This window comes from Musa acuminata, chromosome BXJ3-9 (assembly GCF_036884655.1).
Source record: "Musa acuminata AAA Group cultivar baxijiao chromosome BXJ3-9, Cavendish_Baxijiao_AAA, whole genome shotgun sequence".
NCBI classification, from domain to species: Eukaryota; Viridiplantae; Streptophyta; class Magnoliopsida; order Zingiberales; family Musaceae; genus Musa; species Musa acuminata.
Window position 1 is genome coordinate 44,434,405 of NC_088357.1, and position 24,430 is coordinate 44,458,834.

Consider the following 24,430-nt stretch of genomic DNA (forward strand, 5'->3'; position numbering starts at 1 on the left):
GGTGACATGTTGGGTTCGGATAACACTGTGGATAAAGGCTGGTGACGTGGAGATGTGTGTGTAGAGCCTTAAAGACGTAGTGGATGGGTCGAACGCCACCCGATGCATTCATGGCCACAGCTAGCGAATTGATTGCCACCGCAAACCCATCGTAGCAGATCGACTCTTCGACTATCTTTTATGCTGAGAAATTTGGTAGACATTTCTTATTGGATTGGCAAAAGATGACTGCTTTCATTTAAGATTGCACCCAAATGTGAAGAGATATAGAAGATGGAGTCTTCGTGGTGATTAGCTTTGCGCATAAGGAATCAAAGATTTTAGTGGTAAATGCAGTCACGTAAGTGCTATAATTGGATCTCTGGCCCACTCGAGTTTATAAGTTAATGGATATGATCCTATTCACATTGAATCGCGACAAATATTATGAAACAGAGGTTTCAATTGGAGATTATAAGTTTATGGATTTATTATGTTAAATATTGCGACACACACAGAGCATTTCTCGAAGGAGAAGACTCGGCAACGAAAGGGACAACAAGACTATGCGTTCTACCTCCGTACGTGCATCCCTGTGTCTGTCGCATCAAGTACTGGAACGGCCGAAGGTGTCTTCCAACATGTAGTAGTGGGCACAGGCAAAGAGACAGGATGTGCATCGCTCCCTCCGTGGAGAAGAAGACCACATCAACGGGAATCGATGAGGAGAAATAGCTTGCATGTTTCCCTACTCGGCTGCTGCTCGTTGGCTGAAGCCGCCCACATCGCAAGCCTTCCCGTGAGGAACAGATAAATTAAAAGGTGGGGAAGGGTCGGCTGCATCGCCTTTGGAACCCCGTGATTCATTTCTCTGCCTTCCTAATGGCTTCACTCTCATCTCGTTTCGGTTCAAATCAGAATCATCGAAATTGAATCGATTAAACGATTTATTGGTTCCAAATTAAATAATATTGTAGAAAAATATAGTTAATGTCTTAGTCAACGATGCGATTCAAACCCGTGTGTATAGAATTTTTAAAAGTATCTTCGAGATGAAAATATCGTGTTTCCAATGTGCCACTTGTATGAATACTTAGATCAAGAGAGGTTTCATGACTCAATCCGTCCGATCCTTAAGTTGGTAATCTAAGGTCTTCAAATGTGGTTTCGTAGATTGAAAGAGAGTTTATCTCATGTTCAAAATATATATATATATATATATATAAAGGATGAGAAGAAAATTTGATATTGTCTTTCTTGTCATAATAAATAAGAAGAAAGCTTATGTTTCCTTACTTTAGATCTTCATTCATATATATAGATGGATGGAGGGTGACTTAGGATATCACGTGGCAACCACATATCAGCTGACGATAGATTTTCTGTCATTTATCCCCTCCGAAGATGTGCTTTGGTGATTTTATGAAAGAGGTTCGAAACACGTTATTTAGTTCATCTAGCATCGGAGCATTTGAGATTGTCTTATAGGTTGGGTTTTCTCATTTTATATATCTCGGGCATGTCAGGCCTATAATTCTATCATAGTGGATTCATCTTAGGGCGAGTCAATTTTTTTCGATTTGTCTCGAGCACATTTTGCCCTGCGTCTTGGTTGTGACAGATTTCTTTTGGCGTTGGTTAGGTTTCCCGACTTAGATGTCTCGGGTGCATTTGGCCTTTTGCATTTGCCATGGCCTTGCATCTTCGTCTTGGTGGATATACCATAGCGCGCGTTAGGTTTCCCAACTCACATGTGCTTCCATCATGACGGATTTAACTTGGTACCGATTGGGTTTCTCAACTGGTATCTTAGGTGCATTTGGCCTTTTGTTTCTATTGTAATAGATTTCTCTTTATGAGAGTCGATGTATTTTGACTCACATCTTAGGCTCATTTGGGCTCGTGCCTCTACCAACTTAAAACTCACTAAGGAGGTTGGAATAGCTATTGAGGAGGATTGTAAGCTAAAGGAAGCATTGGAGGGTGAATGGAGCTGCATACTAGAGTATCGAGAGGAAGATGTCACTCATTATGAGATGTCTATCAAATTCTAGAAGGGTTTGGAGAGGATAAGATAAATTTTGGTTACCAGATCGCCTTGGCTCACTTTAAGGTAAGGTATCCTGAGCTAAAGCTCAAGGAGAATCCGTTCACGGATTATCCTAAGGACCAAGACATCCCAATAGCGATGGAGTTACCCTTTGATGATAGCACCGACTCACCTCCTCACCCTATTGCCTGAATTACTTTCTCCAATTGTTGATCTCTCCCTTTTTGTTTTTGGTCGTTGAGTTGGTCTATTTGACTCAGTCCTTTTGTCAACCTTCTCAACTCTTTATTTTGATAGGTTGAGGCTTAGTCTCGAATGTAAATATCTAATCTGATAGGTGTAAGTGCTTTTAGGAGCAACGAAACTCGTTTATCTTACTTCATAACTAACACTTTAAAGATGCATCTTTCGATCGAGACTCTAGGCTTGGTAGGCCAACATCTGGTGGTGTTGAGAGTTAGCTTTTTCAGGATTGCAATATTTAAGACCTTAAAGATAAATTTTTTTTCAATTTAGTAATATGTCACATTCTTAGTAACTTCACACCCTCTATTGTCCTCAGGTGATATGTCCTATCTCATATAACTTTGCCAACTCTATAGGGTCCTTTCCAATTTGGTGTCAACTTCCCCCATGGTCTGAGTAGGTTATTGAACTCAACCTTTTAAAGCATCAGGTCTCATAGTCCAACCTCCCGAGAGTGAACTCGTCGGTCATAGAGCTTGACCATTGATCTTTTGTATCTTAGCACCCAAATATATGATTCGACTCAACTTTATTGATCAGGTCAAGTTTGACTCGAAATTCCTATTGTGAAGTAACCCCCTACATCAGGAAAACTATTTTGGGTGGTAAAACAACCTTCGTGTCAAATGCCAAGTTGAATGACAATTCTCTCGAGTCAACCTTGGGTGTCGGGAGTCCCACAAGATGCATAGTAGCTCATCCACTCATGTGTCTTTCACTTCGACCCTATTCTTCAATCATTTGAGAATGACCCGATTATTGACTTCAATGAAACTATTGGTTTGAGGATAAGCTACTGAGCTGAACCATAACTGAATTCCTTTTGACTAATAGAACTTTTTTAATATCATATTATTGAATTGAGCCCCTTTGTCAGTAATAAGAGCCCTTGAGATCCTGTAGCTATCTTTCAAACATGCTTTATTAAAATTAATGTAATTAACACACATTTTAAAAAAAAATTTATTAGATTGTTAATCAATACAATGATAGAAAACCATTAGGAGTACCATACTTCGGCAATATACCTTGCCCCTAATAGCTTGTCTACCTCATCACTAATCACATGTTGGCGTTTCGAAGCAAACTTACGATGCTTTTAATTTTTAGGTCGGTCCTCTAGGGAAATGTTCAAGTGGTGTTGGGCTATGTCAGAGTCTATTCCTGGCATGTCTCTTAATAACCATGTGAACACCTCGATGTTTTCCTTGAGAAAGTTGATGAGCTGCACTTGCTTCTCCTTAGGGAGTGTCGCCTCATCCTTGATGACCCGATCAGAATGGGCCTTGCCTAGAAATTCCTTGACTAGTGGCTCTATTGGCTCCGGATGTTGAAGGGGCCTAGCAAAATCTCAATGGTCCAATGATGGTGCTTTAGGTCGGGTCTACTTCAGTAAGGAGATTGTCATCAGATAACACTAGTGAGATTCCTTCGAATCACTCCTCAGCTCCCCAATGACAGTTCTTGTAGGGAACTTTATCGCCATGTGATAGGTTGACACCACAACCCTTAGCCTATTGAGTGTGGGTCAGCCTATGATCACATTGTATACCAAGTGGATGTCAACCATCATAAAATTAGTCATCACCGTTTTGGAGCAAGGTTGATTGTCGAACATAATGTGTAAGCTCATGATCTCAAGAGGGGAGATGGAGTCGCTCGTGAACCCTAACGATGAAGAAGTCATAGAAGTGATATCATTAGCCAAGAACCTAAGTTTTTGAAAAGCGTCTAAGTAGATGATGTCGACGGAGCTACCTATATTGATCACAACTCTCTTTACTCAGGCATTAATCATTCTTACGAAGACCATCAAGACATCATCATGGTTTGAGTTGAGATACTCCGTCTCCTCATCCTTCAATGATATTTTTTTTAGTCATTTTCTAACATCGAGCGCTTCTCGATAGTGGCTCGGGTATAGGCTGTGCAGCCCGATGTGTTGTTCTCTCTTGAGGTAGGTTCTCCGATGATGACATCGATTTGCCTCTTCACTAGGCCTTAAGGTTAGCACGAAAGCTCCCAAGATCTTCGAATGAATCTCCCAATGTGCCACCGATGAATGAGCTCCTCGATTTGCTCCTTCAAATCACGATAATCTTTTGTGTCATGGCCAAAGTCACAATGGAAGCAACAATACTTAGATTCGTCCCTCCTTTCCCAAGATGTCTTCATCAGTTGAGAGTCATTCGAGAACATTTTTTTCCTTTATTTGTAAGAAGACATTGGTTCTTGTTATGTTAAGGGGGGTTAACTTGGGTCTCGAGCAAGGAAGCTCGGGCCGATCTTATTTTCTTCATCAAGGTGACATCGACGTTGGAACCAACGATGGTCTCCCCTGTCATAGTCTTTTGCACATCTCCTCGCACTTATTTGAGACTATCGCCTTGACAACTATGAATTGGTTGGCCTTCTAGAGGATCTCGAGTATGATCACAAATGACCTCTCTACCTAAATGACCAAATAAGGCAAGAGGATCTGAGCCCCATTATAAAAGTTTGAATCATGAGTGATGGATGAGTTTCTTTTATTCATTAAATCTCGTTAGTGAACTGAGTGATAAAGTTAGAAAATGTCTCTTCCACTCTTTTGCTTGAGTCCAAGCAACATTGTTGTCAATAGCTTTTGACATACATTCCTAAGGAAGTAGAGTTCAAATTCTTTTGTGAGTTAAGAAGCTAACTAAGAGTGGCTTCAGACAAGTGTAGCACTCCCACGCTTGGCCTCTTAGTGTCGTTGGGAATGTGTGACATATTAGAGGGTCCAAGGTGTCGCAAAGACACTTATGAGTGCAAAAGGCGGTAGTACATTCAACTGAGTTGGTATTGTCGTCAAAGGCGAAGTAGTGATGGAAGGCAGAAGTTGGTACAGATTAGTTTCTCTTCGATGTTCTGAGTGAATAAGAATCGACCCGAGGTGGGGTCGATTAGGTTCTCATCCCTGAATTACTGGAACTCTCATCGTATCTCGTCTCAACGTTGATTCATTTGCCTCAATTGGACCCTTATGGAGTCATCCATTGAATTCACTTATTTGAGCGGAGCATAGTGGCGGTGCGACAGTGCATTGAACTCTACCATTGGAGAGCAAGGTACTCTTTCGGGTGCTAGTGCCAGTGGTAATTGAGACGTCAACCGTGGTTGAGATGGTGGCACCGCTTACTATGCTAGTTGAGGTAGGAGTAGGGCGATATCCTATAATACACACATGAGCGTTTGCACCTAATGGATGAGATTTAGGAACACCTAAGCTGAGACGAGTAAGTGGGTCGAGTTTATCCCTAGGGTGAGGGGCCTAGGTCAATGAACATACGTCAACACCTCGTCGGCATTGGCATCGAGTTGGATGCATCCATATGTGAAAATGATGACAATTGACAATTGTCCCCCGAGTAAATGTGCTTTGGGTTGGAGGTTAGGCTTCATCTCTCGAGCATTCATTTAGAAGATTGAGAGGTAGATGTTCTTGTAACATCAAACACTCATAGCACCAAAATGTTAGAGAAAAATATCGTTGATGTCTTAGTTAACCTGATGTTGTTAGGACCCGTGTGCATAAAATTATCTAAAGTGTCTTCGAGGTGGAAATGTCGTGTTCCCGAGGTATCACCTGCACAAAGGCTAAGGTCGAGAGAGGTTTCTTGGTTTGATCCCTCCAACGCTCAAGTTAGTAATCCAAAGTTTCTAAATGTGGGTTTGAGTAGTTCAAAAGAAGAGAGTTCCCCCCATTTAGAAATATATTTTTATAACTTAAAGGATGAGAAAAAAACTTGGGATTGACTTTCTTGTCATAAAGGAAGAGAAGGAAGTTTGTGATTGTCTTTCTTATCATAATGAATCTCAGATTGTCTTTGAATATATAAGAGTCTGAAGGGATCAGACATATGATTGATTTTATGTTAAGTGGAAGATTTCTAGTCAAAGATGCTCTGCACGCTAATCATATGAGTGATAGAAGCACGTATGATATGATGATACATACTCTTTTTTACTTATTATTTATTTGATATTTTTTTAGTTTATATTATCTATTACATATTTTGTAATATTTATGGATCTGTACAATGAGAATCGGATCGTAATAAGATCACAATAATGAGACTAATTCACTTTTAAACACAAACCCTAAATAATCTCAATCATAAGTCACTCAAGAGAGACATCAAGATGACCGAATAGATTGGTATACTATATACCCATTCATTATTGGTCTCACAACTGCTCGTGTGAGGAGAAAAAATATTGTGTTTCTTACTTTAAATATTTGTCCACATAGACAAGGTGAAGGATAGACAAGGTGAAGGATGACTTTGATCTCAAGTGGTAACCACATGTCCACTGATAATAGATTCTCTATCAAATAAGAATTCTCCTAAATAAGTTTATTTTAATTTTAAACTTTAAAAATAAAAATCAATGATTTTAATTTTAAATCAATTAAGTATGATAAAAATAAAAAATAAAAAACAAATATACATATAATATAATCATTGAATTTAAAATCAATTAAATTTAAATTTGAATCTTAATAGAATCATTTACTTTAATTAAAAAATTTTATAATTTTATTTTTATATTATTTTTAATTATCACACTCATTATAATTCTACATCTACTTTTATATTTTATTTAAAATAAAATTATAATTTTTAATATTTTAAATTGTTTTTAATTAAAACATTAATTGACTATTCGAACCTGAACCACCGATCCTTCCATTCTGGAGAGGTTCAATTCAAGAACGGATCCGAATCGAATCTCTTTCTCTCTCTACTATCTTATTTATGCTCTTTTGTCGCCCTCTTCAGGATCCTATCAAAGCGCCGCTTACTAAGAGTTACGACGCTTACTTCAATCATCCAACACGAAATATTGGACGAAGTCGCAATTCCCGAAACAAACATCATTCGTCACTGCGCAAGCCTTCGCTTCCTCATTGATTCTTTCTCTCTCTCTCTCTCATCATCACATATACGAATATACAACGATTACAGGTTTACTTACATCATTTACAGTCTCACGCTCTCGCTCCCCTCGCATCAATACCGCCAGCGTACGTCGATCGGGGAGTGGCGTTCTTCCGCTAGTTGGGTCCCCAGCAGCTGAGGTACATGGCCTTCCGGAACGAGTCTTCCGCCAGCTTCCGCCGCTCCTCGTTGCCCCCTCCGCCAAGATCGCGAACCACCCCGAGCCCCGCGGCGGCGGCAGCGGCGGCGACAGCTGCGGTGGCGACGGTGGCGAGGTGGCCGCTGGACTTGATGCCCTGGTCGGCTTGACCCTGCACCGCCGCCACGCTCGCTGCCATCCATACACTGTTCAGATACCTCATCCCTTCTACCACAACTTTGGGCCTCGATTGTCGCCCTTTACGTCTGTGCTGCTGCCAACTTGCTGTGGCCGAGCTCCAAAGATGAATTTAAGGGAGGTGAGCTACGGCCGGAAGAAGTGAAGAGTCTGAAGATGGATTCCATTTATAGACGGGATCTTTGGCGGTTTTCTGAAAAACCATGGGCTATGGTGGTTTCCGGTATTTGGATATATTACCAGATGGGAGCCACGTGTTCAGATCGCGTGTCCAATTTGCTCATCTTATCCACATCAAATCCCACCGTCTATCCTCTAACCCGCGCCTGGAACCCATGCTTGGCTGGTGGGGGCCGCACAATTCTGGGCGGGAGTGTAAGAGTCGAGTGATTGGTGACTACACGGGTACATACGCCACAGTAGCTTTCCTAATTACGCATTAAATAAATTCCTTGCATTTGACTTCCAAAAAATAAAGGAAAGAAGAACAAAACAGATTAAGTACACGTCATCGTCTTCTTCATGCAGGAAGCTACATGTAGTATACTACGATCAGTCTGCAAACATCACTCGGTCGCATGTATGTACACAAAACGGAGACCTTATTACTGAGTCTTTGAAGCTTCGTCACGCTGCTGTGCTGCTTCTATGTGATCTTGTGCTCATACCCTCCATGGCGTAGTGTGTGTGTGACTGTGTTGCAAGGAAAGCACCCAGAGATCAAACGTGGACCAAGCATTCATATCAGTTCGGCCCCCAGCAGCTCAAATACATGACCATCCTCAATGACTCCTCTTTAGCTGAGGAATCCTCCTCGCGCCGCCTGAATTCGCTCTGCCGGATCACTTTGGCTGCAGACGACCCAATCGCCGACAGGTTCCTCTTGATGGTCGACGAGTAGGGTTTGGCGACTTGGTCTTTCAGCTCGAGTGCAGCCCCTAAAGTGACGGCCAAGCATGCCGTGTTTCCGGGCTTCATCCTTCACGAAAGAAACTAGTAGATGAATGCACAGGAAAAGAGAGAGAGAGAGAGAGCTGCATATATGCAGCAAGAAGCCGGCGGTTTTAGGGTGGGATGGAAACAACAGGCATGCACAGTGGACCATTGGTTCCCTGAAACGGGGGCTCGAGTGGCCGTCATCTCTCGTTTCGCCGGTGGGTAACCTTTGTGACCCACCGTGGGGGTGTGAATGTGACGAGAGATCGATCATGGGATTGCAACTTGATGAGCTCTATCCATCGTCCTTTCGTGGCACAAATGGCCGTCGTAGCTTTTGGTCACAGCCTCATTTTGGCCCTACTTGTTGTCCGGCAGAAACACGTTCAATGATTCTTCCTGCTTTGCACACGCTTTGTGGATGAAGTGGCTTATCGATACCACTGTTATGGATATGATAGCGGACAAGATCAGATTTGGTTTCTGTGGGCATATCTAAACCGAGGTAAGGTGTTGTTGGCCCGTGCTTTCCACCTGGGTGCTGAGAAGTAGTAGTATTGCTTCAGTAGATCATTGTGTCAGGCAAGACCAAGTCAACACTTCGTGGGACCCATTCGGTGTTGCAAAACAGAAAATATAACAATCAAAAAATAAAATAAATCATTCGAGAAAATGCGGCGAGCGTGGATCGAACACGCGACCTTCAGATCTTCAGTCTGACGCTCTCCCAACTGAGCTATCCCCGCTTGATATTACAATGTATTTTCATATCAATATTATTCATTATTTCTAGATGAAGGGGAAAATATCTGCACCTGTTTGAGATGGATATCACACCATGGCAAACATACACACTCCAATGTCCTTCCTACAGCCATAATCTCCTTGATTCTTTCGGTGCGAGCTCTTGAAGACCACACATCCTTGCAATCTCTGCCAGCCAACGACCACACGAACCTTGCCTGTATCGCCCAATGACCTGTTTCCACGCGTCCAACTCGAGCGGGCCAAATCTCCCCACATACCCCTGCAGATAAGGAGAGGATAAGGCCGCAACCCACACCACCGTCAGATCGATCTCGGTCCACACATCCACCGTCCATTCTGGCACCCCGAGATAACCTTCACCGATCCTATAACCCGCCCCACCCCCTCCTCGACGCACGCTCGTGGTAGAGTCCGGGAAGACAGCGCGAGCGATGGCCTCCACAGCAGCAGCCACCTCCCCGTTCCTGGGCACCCGCCTGCCCGAGCGCAGCGTCGCCATGGCGGCCGGCCGGTTCCAGGCCCGGTTCGGTTTCGGCACCAAGAAACGCCCCCAGTCCAAGAAGACCAAGGCGCCAACGTCGGACCGGCCGCTGTGGTTCCCGGGCGCCAAGGCGCCCGAGTGGCTCGACGGCTCGCTCGTCGGCGACTACGGCTTCGACCCCCTCGGCCTGGGCAAGCCGGCGGAGTACCTCCAGTACGAACTCGACTCGCTGGACCAGAACCTGGCAAAGAACTCCGCCGGGGATCTCATCGGCACCCGAACAGAGACTGCCGACGTGAAGTCCACCCCCTTCCAGCCCTACGCCGAGGTGTTTGGTCTGCAGCGGTTCCGCGAGTGCGAGCTCATCCACGGGCGGTGGGCCATGCTCGCCACCCTCGGCGCCCTCACCGTGGAGTGGCTCACCGGCGTCACCTGGCAGGACGCTGGCAAGGTACCGACCTCCCACTCTGTCATGTGCACATGAAGCTTAGCGCATTGCAGTCAAGCACTGGTTGGATGTGTGGGTGCAGGTAGAGCTGGTGGACGGCTCCTCCTACCTGGGCCAACCCCTCCCCTTCAACATCACCACGCTGATATGGATCGAGGTGCTGGTGATCGGCTACATCGAGTTCCAGAGGAACGCGGAGCTCGACCCGGAGAAGCGCCTGTACCCCGGAGGCAAGTACTTCGACCCCCTCGGCCTGGCGTCCGACCCTGAGAAGAAGGCCACCCTGCAGTTGGCGGAGATCAAGCACGCCCGCCTCGCCATGGTCGCCTTCCTGGGCTTCGCCGTCCAGGCCGCCGCCACCGGCAAGGGCCCCCTCAACAACTGGGCCACCCACCTGAGCGACCCACTCCACACCACCATCATCGACAACGTCTTCTTCGCCTCCTCCTCCTAAGTGCGACAAGACATCGATCGGCTTCACCTTTCCCCTCCCTCCCATGGCGATCTCCTTGTGTGGGATTCCTGTGGTGGGGGTTAATTTCCTGTGTACATCACAAGTCACTCGACTTCTGCGTGCGTAATTTCTACAATATATGGTGTTTTCTACAATATATATATATATATATAGGAGTTAATTTCCATATGGCCTCTGACTGTGATGTTGCATTATATGTAACCAAATGAGAAACATTGGCCATTAAATAACTAATTTCTGATAATAAAAGAACATATAAAATCAATGAGTGGAAGAAGAACTCAGGATTTGAGATATACTGTCATGAAAAAGCAAACTTAAATATATGATAATACTGCCTGCCATAAATATACAGAATTACAAATAATCTCTGATGATATCGATGCCCATTTTCTTTTCCTCTTGAGAATATAGTTTGTCAACTCTATGTTCATCACTAAAAGATGAACTATAATGGGTTGCCTCACCCTTTAATTTATCAAGATTATGCACCCTATTTTTGGCGATTTCAACTGCATACTAATTTGTTTCGTTTAGAAAAGATTTATTTATTTATTTTGCTTGATTCACAAGAGAGAGTTGTCTCAAGTTAGCCATGATCGGTTTATCGTGCAATTCCACACCTGATAGAGAAGAATTTGATAACATGCCCTCTAACAACTGCTCATAACCATATCGGTCTGAGCATTAAAGTCAATATGACGAACCAAACCGACACCATGCCCCTCGGGTATAACGGTGCTAATCGAGTATGACACCACCCTGCAACGATCGAGACAACGCCGATCGAGTACAACGTCGCCCCGTTGGATCGGGACAACATCGACCGAGTACAATGCTGCCCCGACGGATCAGGACGACGCCGATCGAATACAACATTGCCTCGCCAGATTGGGACAACGTCGGTCGAGTGCGACATCGCTATTCGACGCCGAGGCACAAAGGATGATCGATGTTCGCACGAGAAGTGAGTTCACCGCTTAAAGGGTCAGCGGTTATAAATGTGTTAGGTACGGTTGGTCCCCAAGCACAAAGGATGATCGATGTTCGCACGAGAAGTGAGTTCACCGCTTAAAGGGTCAACGGTTGGTCCCCATGCACAAGATATAAAAACCTATCGTCGGGCCAATGCTAAAGGGGGATTTTCTCGTTTTCACTCAATTCTAACTAAATCTTCTAAGGGATCGAGTTGGGAAATCCCTTTCCCAACCTCGACCTGTATGTAGGAATTAGACGACTAATCAAAGGGGAACCTTACATTCCGGAAGCAAGGTTCGAGCTCGACCCAATCGATGATTTCTGCTACCTAAGTATTCACACCGGTGATCTTGCACATCCAAGACAAGACCGAACCGTGCTAATACTCTAGCCACGGTGTAAAGGTTCATAAGTGCTTGCATAGGAGCCGTAGTAGTAATTTAAATTCTTTTATCTGAGCCTATCAGTCGCTTCGGTCGGCTGTGCAGTAAAATGATGCACCTGAGATTGAATATTATATCAATTAATCACTGCTTCTCATGCATGATTCGTTCCGTATGATGAAGTGCAGAAGCAAAGTCGGTGCCCGTATCACTCTTTGAATCCGAGCCTACCTCCACTGTGTCTGTAATAGATGATGATGATGATGATACATAGTACCTTTCATGGTCACATGGATGAGCAGAGTAAAAGGCTTTGTTAGATCTTCCAAAATCACAGTAAACATATTTTATTGTGGGATTAGGACAGCCATTCGCCATTATTGTGCTGGACATGAGCGTTTCTTTGATGATCTGCTCATCTAAAATATGGCCTGCTCCCATTGCGTGAGGCACGGAAGCAACCAGCTGGAAGATTACGGTGCATTAATCTATTAGATTCTGCGTTGCTACATGCGGTATCACATTCGCAAGCAAACCATCTCTTTCGTTGCCTATAGTGGTAACAGTATTCTGCTTACACAATGGGAAGAAAGGAAGGGGCTGAAAGAAGATTTACATCTGTGAGCAGATCTCAGTTATGATTATACTATAAGATCGTATTCCGATAAAGAAATATTTCAACGAGACTGATGTCATCAAGAGGTAAAAGGCTGAGAAGTCGACACGTTCCCAGGTGTCTGCCACGTCATCCTCCAATGCTTGTCAACGAGGACGACGGCTTCGGTTTGCTGCCATCTCTTTTGTGCTGTGCAGGCAGCAAATGATTGGCTTGAAGATGAGGACAGTCAATGTTTTTTGGCCGTTTCTTTTCCCGTCAAAGTTAGATCTCATGCACGCAGAGGGCGATGGTCAAGAGGAAGCACCTCACGAGGTGTAACACATTGGACGCAGTAGTGGAAGCTGGAGAGAGAGAGAGAGAGAACTGTGGACCGAGGGCTCCAATCTAGTTTGGATTGAGACTTAACATCCATTCCGAGTGTAGTCTTCCTCTGAATCACCAAGTCGATGGTCTCATCATCCTTCTCCGAATCACACAGGTGCGCCATCCATCACTTCTCCTCCATGGCATCACCCAGTTGCGTGTCACTACTACCCGGTGTGAGCTAGCACCAATGCGAAAGGGATAAGGGTCCCCTTCCTCTCTCTTTATGGCTGTCGCCCTTTTACCCCTCGGTCGAGACACCGAAAGCTTTGGAGAAATCAGGAGGTAGAGGAAGAGGGGGAGACACGTCGCCATTGAGATAAACAATGGCCGGTACCGAATCCATTTGACTTTCTTCCTTCGTCTCAGCCTTTCCTTGTCGTTTCACTCTATTTAAGCCATATGCCCACAGTTCATCTCCTATTCCTTTGTGATTCATCTTCACCTTGACCTCTTCTTCTTCTCTTCTCCATGGGGAGAGCATCTTGTTGCGACAAAGTTGGAGTGAAGAAGGGGCCGTGGACGCCTGAAGAGGACCGCAAACTCATCGACTACATACAGAAGCATGGACAAGGGAGCTGGAGAACTCTTCCCAAGAAAGCTGGTATGGGAGTCGAGATCAAACGTCGCCCTAGTTAATCGTGTCTGGCACCTTAATGTGCTCATTTGATGTCATGCATGAACAGGCCTTGCAAGGTGTGGCAAGAGTTGCCGGCTTCGGTGGACGAACTACCTGCGGCCGGACATTAAGAGAGGGAGGTTCTCATTTGAAGAGGAAGAAGCAATCATTCAACTACATAGCGTTCTGGGGAACAAGTAAGTGGTGGTGAATTGTCTCTAAGCTTAGGCGACGAGTTCAGAGAAATGTCTCTGCTTACGTACTTCGTCTTCTCCTTTGGGTTTCAGATGGTCGAAGATTGCTGCTTGCTTGCCGGGAAGAACAGACAACGAGATCAAGAACTACTGGAATACGTGCATCAGGAAGAGGCTCCTCAGGATGGGAATTGACCCTGTGACTCACACCCCTCGCCTCGATCTCCTTGACCTCTCTTCGCTTCTTGCCTCCTCCTTGTGCAACCCAGAGTCGCAGTTCGACTTTTCTAGGTTATTAATAGGCCCCGAAACCCTCACCGACAGCCATCAGCTCAAGATGGCGACAGACCTCCTATCGTCTCAACGCCAAAGCTCAAACATCCTTTGTCAAGGACTCCAAGAACAACCATACCTGTTGGCTTCCTTGCAGGAACAGCAGCTACGGCTCTCATCTCAACAGCTATCTACTTGCACCCTTCCAAACGAGCCATTCATTGATGAGGCACTGCTGATGCAAGCCAGTGCGGGCCAGTTCCAACCAGCTACCGATTCCAATCGCTGGACGAGCGTTAGCTATCAAAGTTTGGACCCATCCTTCACCCAACTGGTCACCGAAACCTCCAATCTGATCTCCACAGACGGGCAGGGCTACAACCTGACTTCTCTTTTGTCGACACCTGCGTCAAGCTCCCTGAACTCCTCATCGACATACACCAACGGCAACCAGCTGAAGTACCAGATTCCCGATCTCTTGGGCGTGAGTATGTGCATATGAAGAATAGGAGAGATCGGGAGACGGAATATAGACGGCAAAGAGGAGAAAGAAGGAGGAGCTAAGAAACAAGAAGAGACATCAAGTTCTGTACCCAAATGGCGATGCATGCATGAAGCACAAGTCTTTTTCTCTGTTTGTTTTTTCCCTTTCTTTTCCATGTTCTTCTCTGATCGAAGAGAAAACAAGGAATCCTCCCAGGTTTCCTACTGTGTTTGTACTGTGGATTAACGATTTCAAGGTGATTAAGGGGTTCTTTTTATCTAAAGAGGCCAATTTAGCAGACATGCATGAGACCTTGTCCTTACGACGTTGACTAATCACACACTCAGTACTGTCTATCCAACTGGCAAACTGGACTTAATGAAGTGTAGAGAAATCAATCACTCAACAACAGTAACGATCATTACTCGGCAAAACAAAGATGAGGAGAAAAGCTACAATGATAGATGAACTGGGTGTTGACCTCGTGAACAAATGTATGAGATCCACGTGAACCCGTCCACGCGCGTACCTACTGACCGTAAAGGAGCTGGTCCCTTCACAAATTGATGTGGCACGTGAGAGACAGCGATGCAAATGACAACGCCCGATCTAAGCCGTCCGTCACCGACGCGTGGTATGCAACCTGTCCGGCTCTGATTCCTTTAGCGTGCCAGTGACACAGTAGATGGGAGCTCGACACGTTTCGACGTGCTATTATTTTATTTATATCACATATATTTTTGGGGAATTAAAAAAACCTCCTCTTTTATGTTTTGGCTGCATATCGTTTCATACGAATGATATATCTCAATCCGATAAAAGATTGATATGAATGGTACATCCATATACTTTTATATATAACAAGCCAATATGCTATATATAATTTGCTACATATCGTATCGTATTGATAGTTAATCGATATATCGATAAAATAAATTAATATTTTAAAAATATTAATAAATTAGATACGTTGTAGTATAATACTTTTAAGAATATCAATAAATTATTATAATATTAATAAGGGCAAAAATGATGATGTGACGCGCCACGACGTCAACCACGCCAGGTGGATGCACTGCTCGAGGAAGCAAGCATTAATGCCTACTTGATGTGCGCCAACGTCATCAGCTCTCAGCCAACAACCTCAGCTTTGACTACGTGCACTCGATCGAGGCAGAGCACGTCGATCGAGGCATACCCGTACCCTGCGATAGCTCGATTCTTCACGCAACCCCAGTGGCAATGTCAGACGCCACGAGAGGTACTGTCCTGCCCCTGCAAGCAGCCACATCAGGTAACATCAAACTCCTCTATAAATATCCCCGAGTTCAACGAGGGGGGGACACTTCTTCACAAAAGACACTTTTTCACAAAGACACTTCTTCACTAGAAGAAACACAAGCACAACACACTTGGAAGCCTCTCTTCCTCCTAAACCCTCTCCACGACATCATCTAACTTGATCATCGAAGGGGTTGGGCGAAGCTTCTGACCCGACCAATGTGCAGGTGCGAGACGAGGTTACCTCTTCCCCGACGCTGCAGCAGAGCTCTCCCCCTGACGGGACATCCAGATCACTGCAGTCGCCCAATAGAGGGACCCGAGGCACGCCACGCAAGATCCCCGCCATTCAGACCCTGAACGAGCCACGTCGGCCCCGAGGCCACGGCTAAAAAAGTTATTTACCATAACAAATGTAATATAAAAACACTATAACACACATTATTTTTATGCTATATTATAATATTTTTGATATTACTAAAAATATTATAATATAATATAAAATTAATATTTTTGTAAAAAATATATTTAAAAATAAAATAAAAATATTTTTATACTATATTAATTTTTTAAATATTATTAAAAATTAATTGGATCGATTCACTTTATGGATTGATATGCAAGAAAAGATAGAGAAAAATGATAGGTGATTGGCAGTTAAGACAATAATATTTTATTATTAAGTAAAAAAATTAAAGAATTCTGAAAATAAAATTGTTTTTTTTAATATTTTTTTAGAAAAATCGCCCTGTATTTTTCATTGTGTGCAGAAAAGGAGGCTGGGGAAAATCCACTGTAGCTTTTTCGGTGGGGTAATTTGGCACGCATCTGCCACGCGTCATGTGGACGTCAAAGCGGCCAACCTTTTTGGGGTGTCGAGTTGTCGTCAACTTGCCAAGTCTACGCTATTCGATCCGCCGTTTGACCACCCAAGGTTGTGATGAACCGGACCGGCCGGCCCAAAATGACATCGTTCCCACCTTCCGCTGACCACCGGAACTCGGGAAAAAGTCGCCGCTGTCCCATGTGCACGTCTCTGTTGCACATTGCCTGGCCAACAATGATGTTTGTTTGGGACACATGACCGACTTGCATCGAGTATAGAAGACACGTGTGTAATACTTCGAGTTCAAAGTTATCGGGTCATGCCGACCACTTCGGCTTATCACCACGGATTTCACGTGGCGGACGAGACGGGCTCTTCTGTAGTGAAATGAATTGCTCTACTTTGACTCAGGGAGTTGACTTTGTTCCCCATCGAACGAAGGCAAAATTATTAGGTGGTATGCGGCGCTGTGATCTCTTTTGATCGGGCCTAATCCCGACCCGGTTTGGCTCGAACAGATCACCCCTGAACCGGAATCTACGGTCGCTGCTCAACTTAGGCGGGAAAGGGACCAAGAACCCCCCCTTGTTCTTCTTGAACCCCATCCCTCTCGATCGATCGCGTCGGTTCACCTTCTCTTATGGCATCGCTTTCTCAAGGCTCCGATCTCTTCTTCTTCTGGGGCTGGTCGATCATGAGCCGTCCTGGTGTTCCGCATCCTGGCGATCCATGGAAGGTATTCCTTCGCTCAAGATTTGCTTCTTCGTTCCGTGTCCGTCGATTATGGGGACTTGGGGTTTTGTTCTTCTTCCTATTGAGTAATATTGATGGACAAACCCTTTCTTTTATGATTGTTCTTGAGTGCTTGACGATTTGTAGCAGCGATTCACATTTGGTCGAGAATTTCGAGCGCAAATCTTTCTTGAACAGACATGCCCTGGGTTTTCTTGTTCCTAACAACTTCTTGAGCGAAACCGATCCTGGACGAAACCCTTTCTTGTACTCGATTGTTGTCTAGATCTCGACGATTCGTAGCAGCGATTCTTATCGGAAACGTGTTGAGATCGATCGTTTCCATTCTCTGTCCGATTACTCCAAACGCAAACCGTCGTTGATCATACATGTTCTTGGCTTGCTTGTTCCTAACAAGTTCTTGAGCAAAACTCAATCCCTTTTTAGGTAAATTTGGCGGACCCTTTCTTGTACTTGATTGCTGTCGAGGGTTCAAGAATTTGTAACAGCGATCTTGATCGGAAATGTGTCGAAACCGATCGATAATTTGTAGTATTTATTATGGCGTGATTAATTTGACTGAAAACAAACTTTCATTGATCATGCAGGATGTTGGCATTTCAAGGGCTGGGTTTCTTTTTCCCGATCCAAGCAGAGTACGCCATCAAGGAGTTCGTCTCTCGCTAATAAGGTTTACTTTCCCCTTTGTTATCGATCTTAATATATACTGCAATTGCAAACCTAGTTGTTCTTGTAAATACTTTGGTGCCATTCTATTTACATGATTATGTTCATATACTTAGCCATCAAATTATAAGGAACTTTCATTTAACCGTACTCCAACATTTCCACATTTCCGTACTGCATTAGATTTCATTATATGATATCATAAGAAGCTTAAAATGCTTAGTCTAATAAACTCACACAAAAACTTGTTGATTATATATTTGTCGGGCTAATTATATTTTAGCCCTTTAGTTAGACTTCTTTAGCATTCTTGTTTCTAAACTTAAAAAAATTATATTGAGATCCATATAATTATCAAAATAAAATATTAAACCTCATTTAACATAATATCGTTGGCTTTACCGACGGAAGATATAACACTGTGACAATATGTTTATGAATGATACAAAAATAATGAGAAAAAAATAATTTCAATTGTGATGGTGGATGATGACGATGATGTTGTGAAAGATAATTTTAACTCGATCTATTTATTTTGTCGGTAAAGTTGATGATGTTAAGGTAAGTGGGGTTAAATATTTTTTTTTCGTAACTATAAAAATTTCAACGAACTATAGAATCGAAATACTAAAAAGGTCTAACTACAAGGAAGGGATAATATGTAATTAGCACTGATTGTCATTCACTTGCTCTTGCTCATATTATGGCTTTGATATAAAAGTTGCTCCTTACATCAATTGCTTAAAATTTCCCCTTGTTTCATGTTATTTGATTTTTCCTTGATAGTAATCTTGTAGTTCTCTACATAACGTTGGAGTTAATTCAAGAACATTGTCATAGAAATTGGTTCTGGACCCTACCCATATGGCCTAAGGATGAAGTTCATGAACTATATATATAATTGAGAACTATAACACATTAATAATCAAATGGAAGCTTGTTGAGCCCCTATACAAAAAATTAAGTAAATTTATGAAGGATTAAGTTCAGGAACTATGTAGGAACATATTGGTGAAAACATGGAAGAAAAGTAGAATGTCATGAGAAAATTTAATAGGAAAATGCCACAAAGATTGCATGTTTATAGTTTAGTTGGAAATATAGATCAACCATTTTTTGTGGTGTTATAAAAGGTTACATCTTCTATCAAGCTATAGGGTGGGTTGGGTTGGGTTCTGTTCCAGTTCTGATGTTAGATCCAGACCAGGATCTTAATTTCTTAGTGGATCCGAAGTGAGGTCCGTTACCAACTTGGTTGATAGCCACTTAAGAGGGACTTGACATCTTCTCTCCTGAAGAGATCTCAGTAAGTGCTAAGAAGATTAAAATGAAGAATTTGTAGGGGTAGCTCGATCTCATACCACCTTTTTTGCTTGATGGATATTTTGATCACTAGTGTCAGCTTGATCTCTTATTGCGGTGTCATGTGCCCAATTGTTGTGTCCTTATTTTGGTGGTATTTTCTTATGCACTCATTTTGGAGCTGATGGGGTTGTGAGTAGATAAGAGTTAAGTGGATTTCAATCCTTATGGCTCATCATGATTTCTTCATCGTGTTCATGTTGCCGATGCCCAATGAATACATAGACCTTTTAGTTTTAAGCTGTTCTTCTTAAACTCGGGATGGTCAAAAGGAGGAAGGAATTCACCATCCCTTCAACCAGTCCCTTACCTAATGGATGTCGGGGTGGGTGGGGTGGGGGGAGGGAGTTTAGGAATTACTTTTGGAGCTCAAAAGAGCATGTTGTGCACGGTATTTGATCAGGTGGTTCATGATTGGCGTGGGGCTGGGCATTGCGACTTACCTAATGGATGGTTCAGACCCAAACACCGCAACGACCGGACAAAATGATTGAGTGGATGAATGGCTTGTAAAGTTGCACCCTGCCAGTGAGCTGCTTTGTACATAGCTCGGCCTTCTTTCTTGGACTTAATGCACCGCTGCGTTATGGAACCTTGCGCTTCGCCACCACACCCCCTTACCAGGCTCCCACTAACCCAAGGCTGCTGCTGCTGCTGCTGCTGCTGCCCACCAGAAACCCCCTGTGGCGAAAAAGAAAGAGGCCTTGGATGCAACCTAAAAGTTTAGAGCCGAGACCACCCTCCAGCTCAGCACAAGCATGACTTGTATGTCATCTTCCTTTCCCTTGCCCCACTAATGCATGATTGAAACTTTTCTCAAACTTTTTCTTGTGTTAATCTTGTTTCCTTTTTCTTTTTTTTACTATAATCTAGGTCCAGTTTTTCTACTAGACGCACCCACCCCACCCACAGCTACCTTTTTCACTTTCTGATCACCCCCTCTCCCTCTCCCTTTCCCTTTGAAAAGCTTGGCTCGGCTCGGAAATGGAAACCACCACCACCACCACATCCCCCAACATCTCCTCATAAGATAATGATATGAGCCAGTCTCACAAAGAGAGAATCAAATAAAAAAGCAAAGCTAAAATCCTCATGAGACTTGAGAGTGGCTTTTCAGCATACTTGATTATAGGATTCGAGCTTTTCGACAGGGATGATTGTGTAGTGGGCTTTGACACAAGATTAGCAACAGATACTGGTGGTTTGTCACTTGTGAGTTGTTTGAAATTTCTACTAGTCCCTGCCAACACACTCCAGTCTCTTGTCTTTACGGCCGGGAGCTGATTACAACAAATGAATACGAAAAAAGTATCGGTATCGGTTCTGACACATGGTGGTGGTGGTGGTGGTGGCTTCAAGGTGAGAGCTTATCTGGGGGGGGGGGGGGGGTGGGCGGGGACGACATAAACATCCGCCATGTGAAGCGGTCAGTGGAAGCCCGCCCTTGTTTCTTTTTCAGAGCGTCCTGCTTTATGTCATGTTGTTTCCTTGTAGGACTAGTCTCTCGTACCATCCGTCCTATTCATCCAGGGGAAGGTTGGGTCTGTAAAGGATGGCTCCAAAATCCGAATGCCCGACTGTGCCATACCATCACCTGGTCATCGCTTTGGAAGGAGATGACTGGAGGTTGAGTGAGTGATTCTTCCTGAGGACATCGGGATGAGAAGTGGGCTGGGGGTTGCTTTAGTCCATTGCTGCAGGATTCATCATGTAGGTTTGATTTGATGTGGTCGTCTTTTCATGCTGCTACCGCTTGGTCTGACCTGAACCCCCTAAGGCCTAGGTAGAAAAGCACGAAAGGTTTTGTCATGATCGGTTGCACTGGCGGAGGGGGGGGGTTAAAATCTGTCGGTCAAGACACCCTCGTTTAAGTTGGAGTTTCAAGTCTGGTTAGATCTAAAATTCTAACTACGATCGATTAGTCTCTTAATTATCTCTTAAGTTCTTATCGTGCTCTGACTGTAAGTAAATTAATTACTTCGGAGACCAATTGTATTGAGGACCTTCCTTTTTCCTATATTATTAAACTACCATGTTTGTTCTAGGGCTCCCACGGTTTTAGACATTGACTATAAATGAAAAAGAAAATAACAGATCTGGTTGTAAACCAACAACCGACTCAAGAAAAAGCAAGAATAATAATAATTATTATTTTAGTCAAGAAAAGGAGGATGTCAAGTTTGTGGTCTCGATGATAAAGAATGCCTTGGGGACGAGAAAGGGAGCCTAGGAATAGAAACAGTAATATATATATATATATATATATATATATATATATATATATATATATTCTGAAAATTGAAGTTCAAAAATTTATTGTTTAATTGTATAAATTCTGGCCTTGGAAACTTTCCCAAGTAAGAACAAATTGAGCTATAAGATGAGCATCTTCAATTAAAGATTGTTTTCTTCCTTGTGTCAATTCCCAATATGTCAATGCTCCAAAACAGGAGAGAGAGAGAGAGAGAGTATAGACCCAAAGTTCATCTCACAACGGAGCCATGTTCTTTTAACAAACCTGCAACGAGAGAAGATATGAGAAGTCATTCCTTTAGATTCAAACGAGACCAAAGCTAACGATATAGACAATAAAGTGGGAAAAAGCATGTTATTTAAGAGATTCGAATAAATAAATAAAAAAAAGGAACACGATGGGATTGTACGAAGAAAATGTCAGTCCTTATTCGTGAGCATTATTGGTAGCTGAATTTAGTTGATGATTGGCCTTTGAAATGAACTCATTTCTCCTCGTTGGCATTGCGATGCCATCGTGACGCTGCTGCTGGTTGCTTTACGCCCGCCCATGTACTCGGCCTTCCTCTACTCACCTGCCACTCACTGTATCCGCACTCACCGTCCTTCCCGCAAGTCCCCCAATCCAGGCTTTGGGTAGGGCATGCGCATGGCTCAGAGCCTCAACCTTGGGGAAAGCTAATTTATATCATTTTTTTTTAGTGCAACAGAGAGAATTCTTTTAATTAAGAAAAAAATTAACTTATTTTGTCACTATGCAAAGTGTTCATCATGTCATGAAAAAAAAAAAAGTTTCAAGGTAGGAACATTTTGTAGCAACGAAAGCAATATTATCTGCCCAAGCACCGTTTTTTGCTGAAACTTGCGATATGTTGGCAGGGTGGAGGAGCTATAAGAAGATCCTCCGTTTCCTGGTTGACGGAAAGGTCAATTGCCGGTGTTCCATTACCCTACTACATTCAGCTCTGCCTTCTATACTAAAGAAAGAGGAAAAAGACAACGGACATGTCTTTTCCCACGCCTCGTCACAAAGGGTTCCAGCTCAAAATATGGTGGGGTGGGGGGGCTTTCTTCCGTCACACATGCACGTCCGTTTCACCCATGTCTCTCCTCTTCCCCAAGTCGAGCTATAAGCCCACAGAGGCAACAAAAGTGTCGAACCAAAGTTACACACCTTTCCCTCCCTACCCTCACCGCTTACTCTCCCTTCTCCTACTCCCCCCAACTTATAATGCCTTCTTCCTCTACGCCACCTTCTGCCGTGGGAATCTCTCTCTCTCTCTCTCTCTCTCCCTCAGAATCTTCTTCTCCTGCTTCCCACACAAGAAGCATAGGAAGTCGAACAAGAAGAGCCAGAATGAGACCGCCCGCTGTCTCATTGCTGCTCGCTATCTTCCTTCTGTCCGCCGCCGCAGCCTTGGCCGCCGGAGTCTCGCCGCACATCTACTCCGACGAGCAGCAGCCACCCGATGCCGGCGGTGTCGCCTCCACGACGGTCCCGGCGTTCCCCGTGGCCGGCGCGGACAACCAGAGCGCGTGCCACCTCGACCTCTCCGACGAGCTCTTCGGCGGGGTCGGCGATGCTTGCGTCCGCGGTGGCCTCGACCAAGGCCGCTGTTGCCCGGTGCTCGCGGCCTGGCTCTTCGCCGCGCACGCCCGCTCCGCCATCGAGGTCCGGCCGCCGCCAGCTGCCGAAGACGGGATGGACGGCGCGGACCGGCCGGTGATGCCGGACGACAACCAGAAGTGCGTGGACTCGTTGCAGAGCGCCCTGGAGCGGCGCGGCATCCGCCTGCCGCGGCCCAACGCCACGTGCGACACCGTGCTCTGCTTCTGCGGTATCCGACTCCACCAGATCGGATCGCTCCGGTGTCCGGCCGCCTTCAACGTCAGCGGCGTGGGGGTGGCGGCTCGGAACGCCACCCCCACGGCGGCACTGCAGCAGCTGGAGCACGACTGCGGGAATGCGTCCTACGCTGGATGCACGCGCTGTCTCCACTCCCTCGAGAAGGTCTGCTCTCTTATTCTACCCCTCAGGGTCTTCTTAAATGTGACACCTTCCCTTCGCATGCAAACTTCATATGCAATCATCATCACCAATGAGTCGGAGTCCTAACTAAACCTACTGATTGCAATCATTAATGGTGGCGCAGCTTAAGGGGAACGGCAGCGGGGAGCGGGCGACGAGGATGTTCGACCGCGACTGCCAGCTGATGGGGCTGACGTGGCTGCTGGCGAGGAACAGGACGGCCTTCATCCCCACCGCATCCGCCGTCCTGCGTGCACTTCTCTACGGTGCTGCCGCCCCCCTTGCGCAGGAGGAGGAGGCGGAGTCCCAGTGCAGATGCAGCCGGGACCAGGACGACATGCCCCTCGCCGTCGACTCCCTCCAATTCCAGCACCTCAGCCAGCAGCAGCAGCAGCAGCAGGAGGAGGAAGACGACTCCTCTTCCTCTCGTTCCCCTTCTCCTTTCCCCTTTCCACTTCCCCTTTCCTCCTTCGTCCTGCTTATTGTCCTGCTCGCTACACTTCCCCCCTTCCCCTTACTCTAACCAATAACCTCCGTGTCCTCTTTTTATTTTCTTCTGTAATTTTTATTTTCTTCTGGAATTTTGGTTACCCCCTCGCTCGCTGTATATGGATGCTCCTCCGGCCTTGTTAGGTTCCTTTTCCTTCTCCCCATTGCTAT

The 24,430-nt window shown here is 44.7% G+C and overlaps 3 protein-coding genes and 1 non-coding gene across 4 annotated transcripts; 3 read left to right on the forward strand and 1 right to left on the reverse strand.

The window, feature by feature from the left end:
* Window positions 1-9,188: 9,188 nt before the first annotated feature.
* TRNAF-GAA (transfer RNA phenylalanine (anticodon GAA)) lies at window positions 9,189-9,261 on the reverse strand. The gene has a single exon. It is a non-coding gene; the product is annotated as a tRNA-Phe (tRNA).
* A 404-nt stretch (window positions 9,262-9,665) lies between these two features.
* Window positions 9,666-10,851, forward strand: LOC135650111 (chlorophyll a-b binding protein CP29.2, chloroplastic-like). Its single transcript, XM_065169261.1, has 2 exons — window positions 9,666-10,215; window positions 10,295-10,851. Exons 1-2 carry the CDS (start codon window positions 9,715-9,717, stop codon window positions 10,664-10,666), a joined length of 873 nt encoding a protein of 290 aa, XP_065025333.1. The 5' UTR covers window positions 9,666-9,714; the 3' UTR covers window positions 10,667-10,851.
* A 2,580-nt stretch (window positions 10,852-13,431) lies between these two features.
* LOC135648316 (transcription factor MYB41-like) lies at window positions 13,432-14,756 on the forward strand. The gene is made up of 3 exons (XM_065165869.1): window positions 13,432-13,634; window positions 13,717-13,846; window positions 13,937-14,756. Exons 1-3 carry the CDS (start codon window positions 13,502-13,504, stop codon window positions 14,616-14,618), a joined length of 945 nt encoding a protein of 314 aa, XP_065021941.1. The 5' UTR covers window positions 13,432-13,501; the 3' UTR covers window positions 14,619-14,756.
* Window positions 14,757-17,378: 2,622 nt separating this feature from the next.
* LOC135648584 (uncharacterized GPI-anchored protein At4g28100-like) lies at window positions 17,379-24,407 on the forward strand. Its single transcript, XM_065166397.1, has 4 exons — window positions 17,379-17,443; window positions 18,048-18,130; window positions 22,621-23,752; window positions 23,895-24,407. The coding sequence occupies exons 3-4, from the start codon at window positions 22,973-22,975 to the stop codon at window positions 24,291-24,293; spliced, it is 1,179 nt and encodes a 392-aa protein (XP_065022469.1). The 5' UTR covers window positions 17,379-17,443; window positions 18,048-18,130; window positions 22,621-22,972; the 3' UTR covers window positions 24,294-24,407.
* The last annotated feature ends 23 nt before the right edge of the window (window positions 24,408-24,430 follow it).

What these genes read in the sequence shown, in the direction of transcription:
- LOC135650111 (XM_065169261.1), top strand. Translation starts at nt 9,715, where the DNA reads ATGGCCTCCACAGCAGCAGCCACCTCCCCGTTCCTGGGCACCCGCCTG. An exon ending in CCTGGCAGGACGCTGGCAAG is followed by an intron (nt 10,216 to 10,294) that starts GTACCGACCTCC and finishes GTGTGGGTGCAG; the next exon opens with GTAGAGCTGGTGGACGGCTC.
- LOC135648316 (XM_065165869.1), top strand. Translation starts at nt 13,502, where the DNA reads ATGGGGAGAGCATCTTGTTGCGACAAAGTTGGAGTGAAGAAGGGGCCG. An exon ending in AACTCTTCCCAAGAAAGCTG is followed by an intron (nt 13,635 to 13,716) that starts GTATGGGAGTCG and finishes ATGCATGAACAG; the next exon opens with GCCTTGCAAGGTGTGGCAAG. An exon ending in CATAGCGTTCTGGGGAACAA is followed by an intron (nt 13,847 to 13,936) that starts GTAAGTGGTGGT and finishes TTTGGGTTTCAG; the next exon opens with ATGGTCGAAGATTGCTGCTT.
- LOC135648584 (XM_065166397.1), top strand. Translation starts at nt 22,973, where the DNA reads ATGCCTTCTTCCTCTACGCCACCTTCTGCCGTGGGAATCTCTCTCTCT. An exon ending in GTCTCCACTCCCTCGAGAAG is followed by an intron (nt 23,753 to 23,894) that starts GTCTGCTCTCTT and finishes ATGGTGGCGCAG; the next exon opens with CTTAAGGGGAACGGCAGCGG.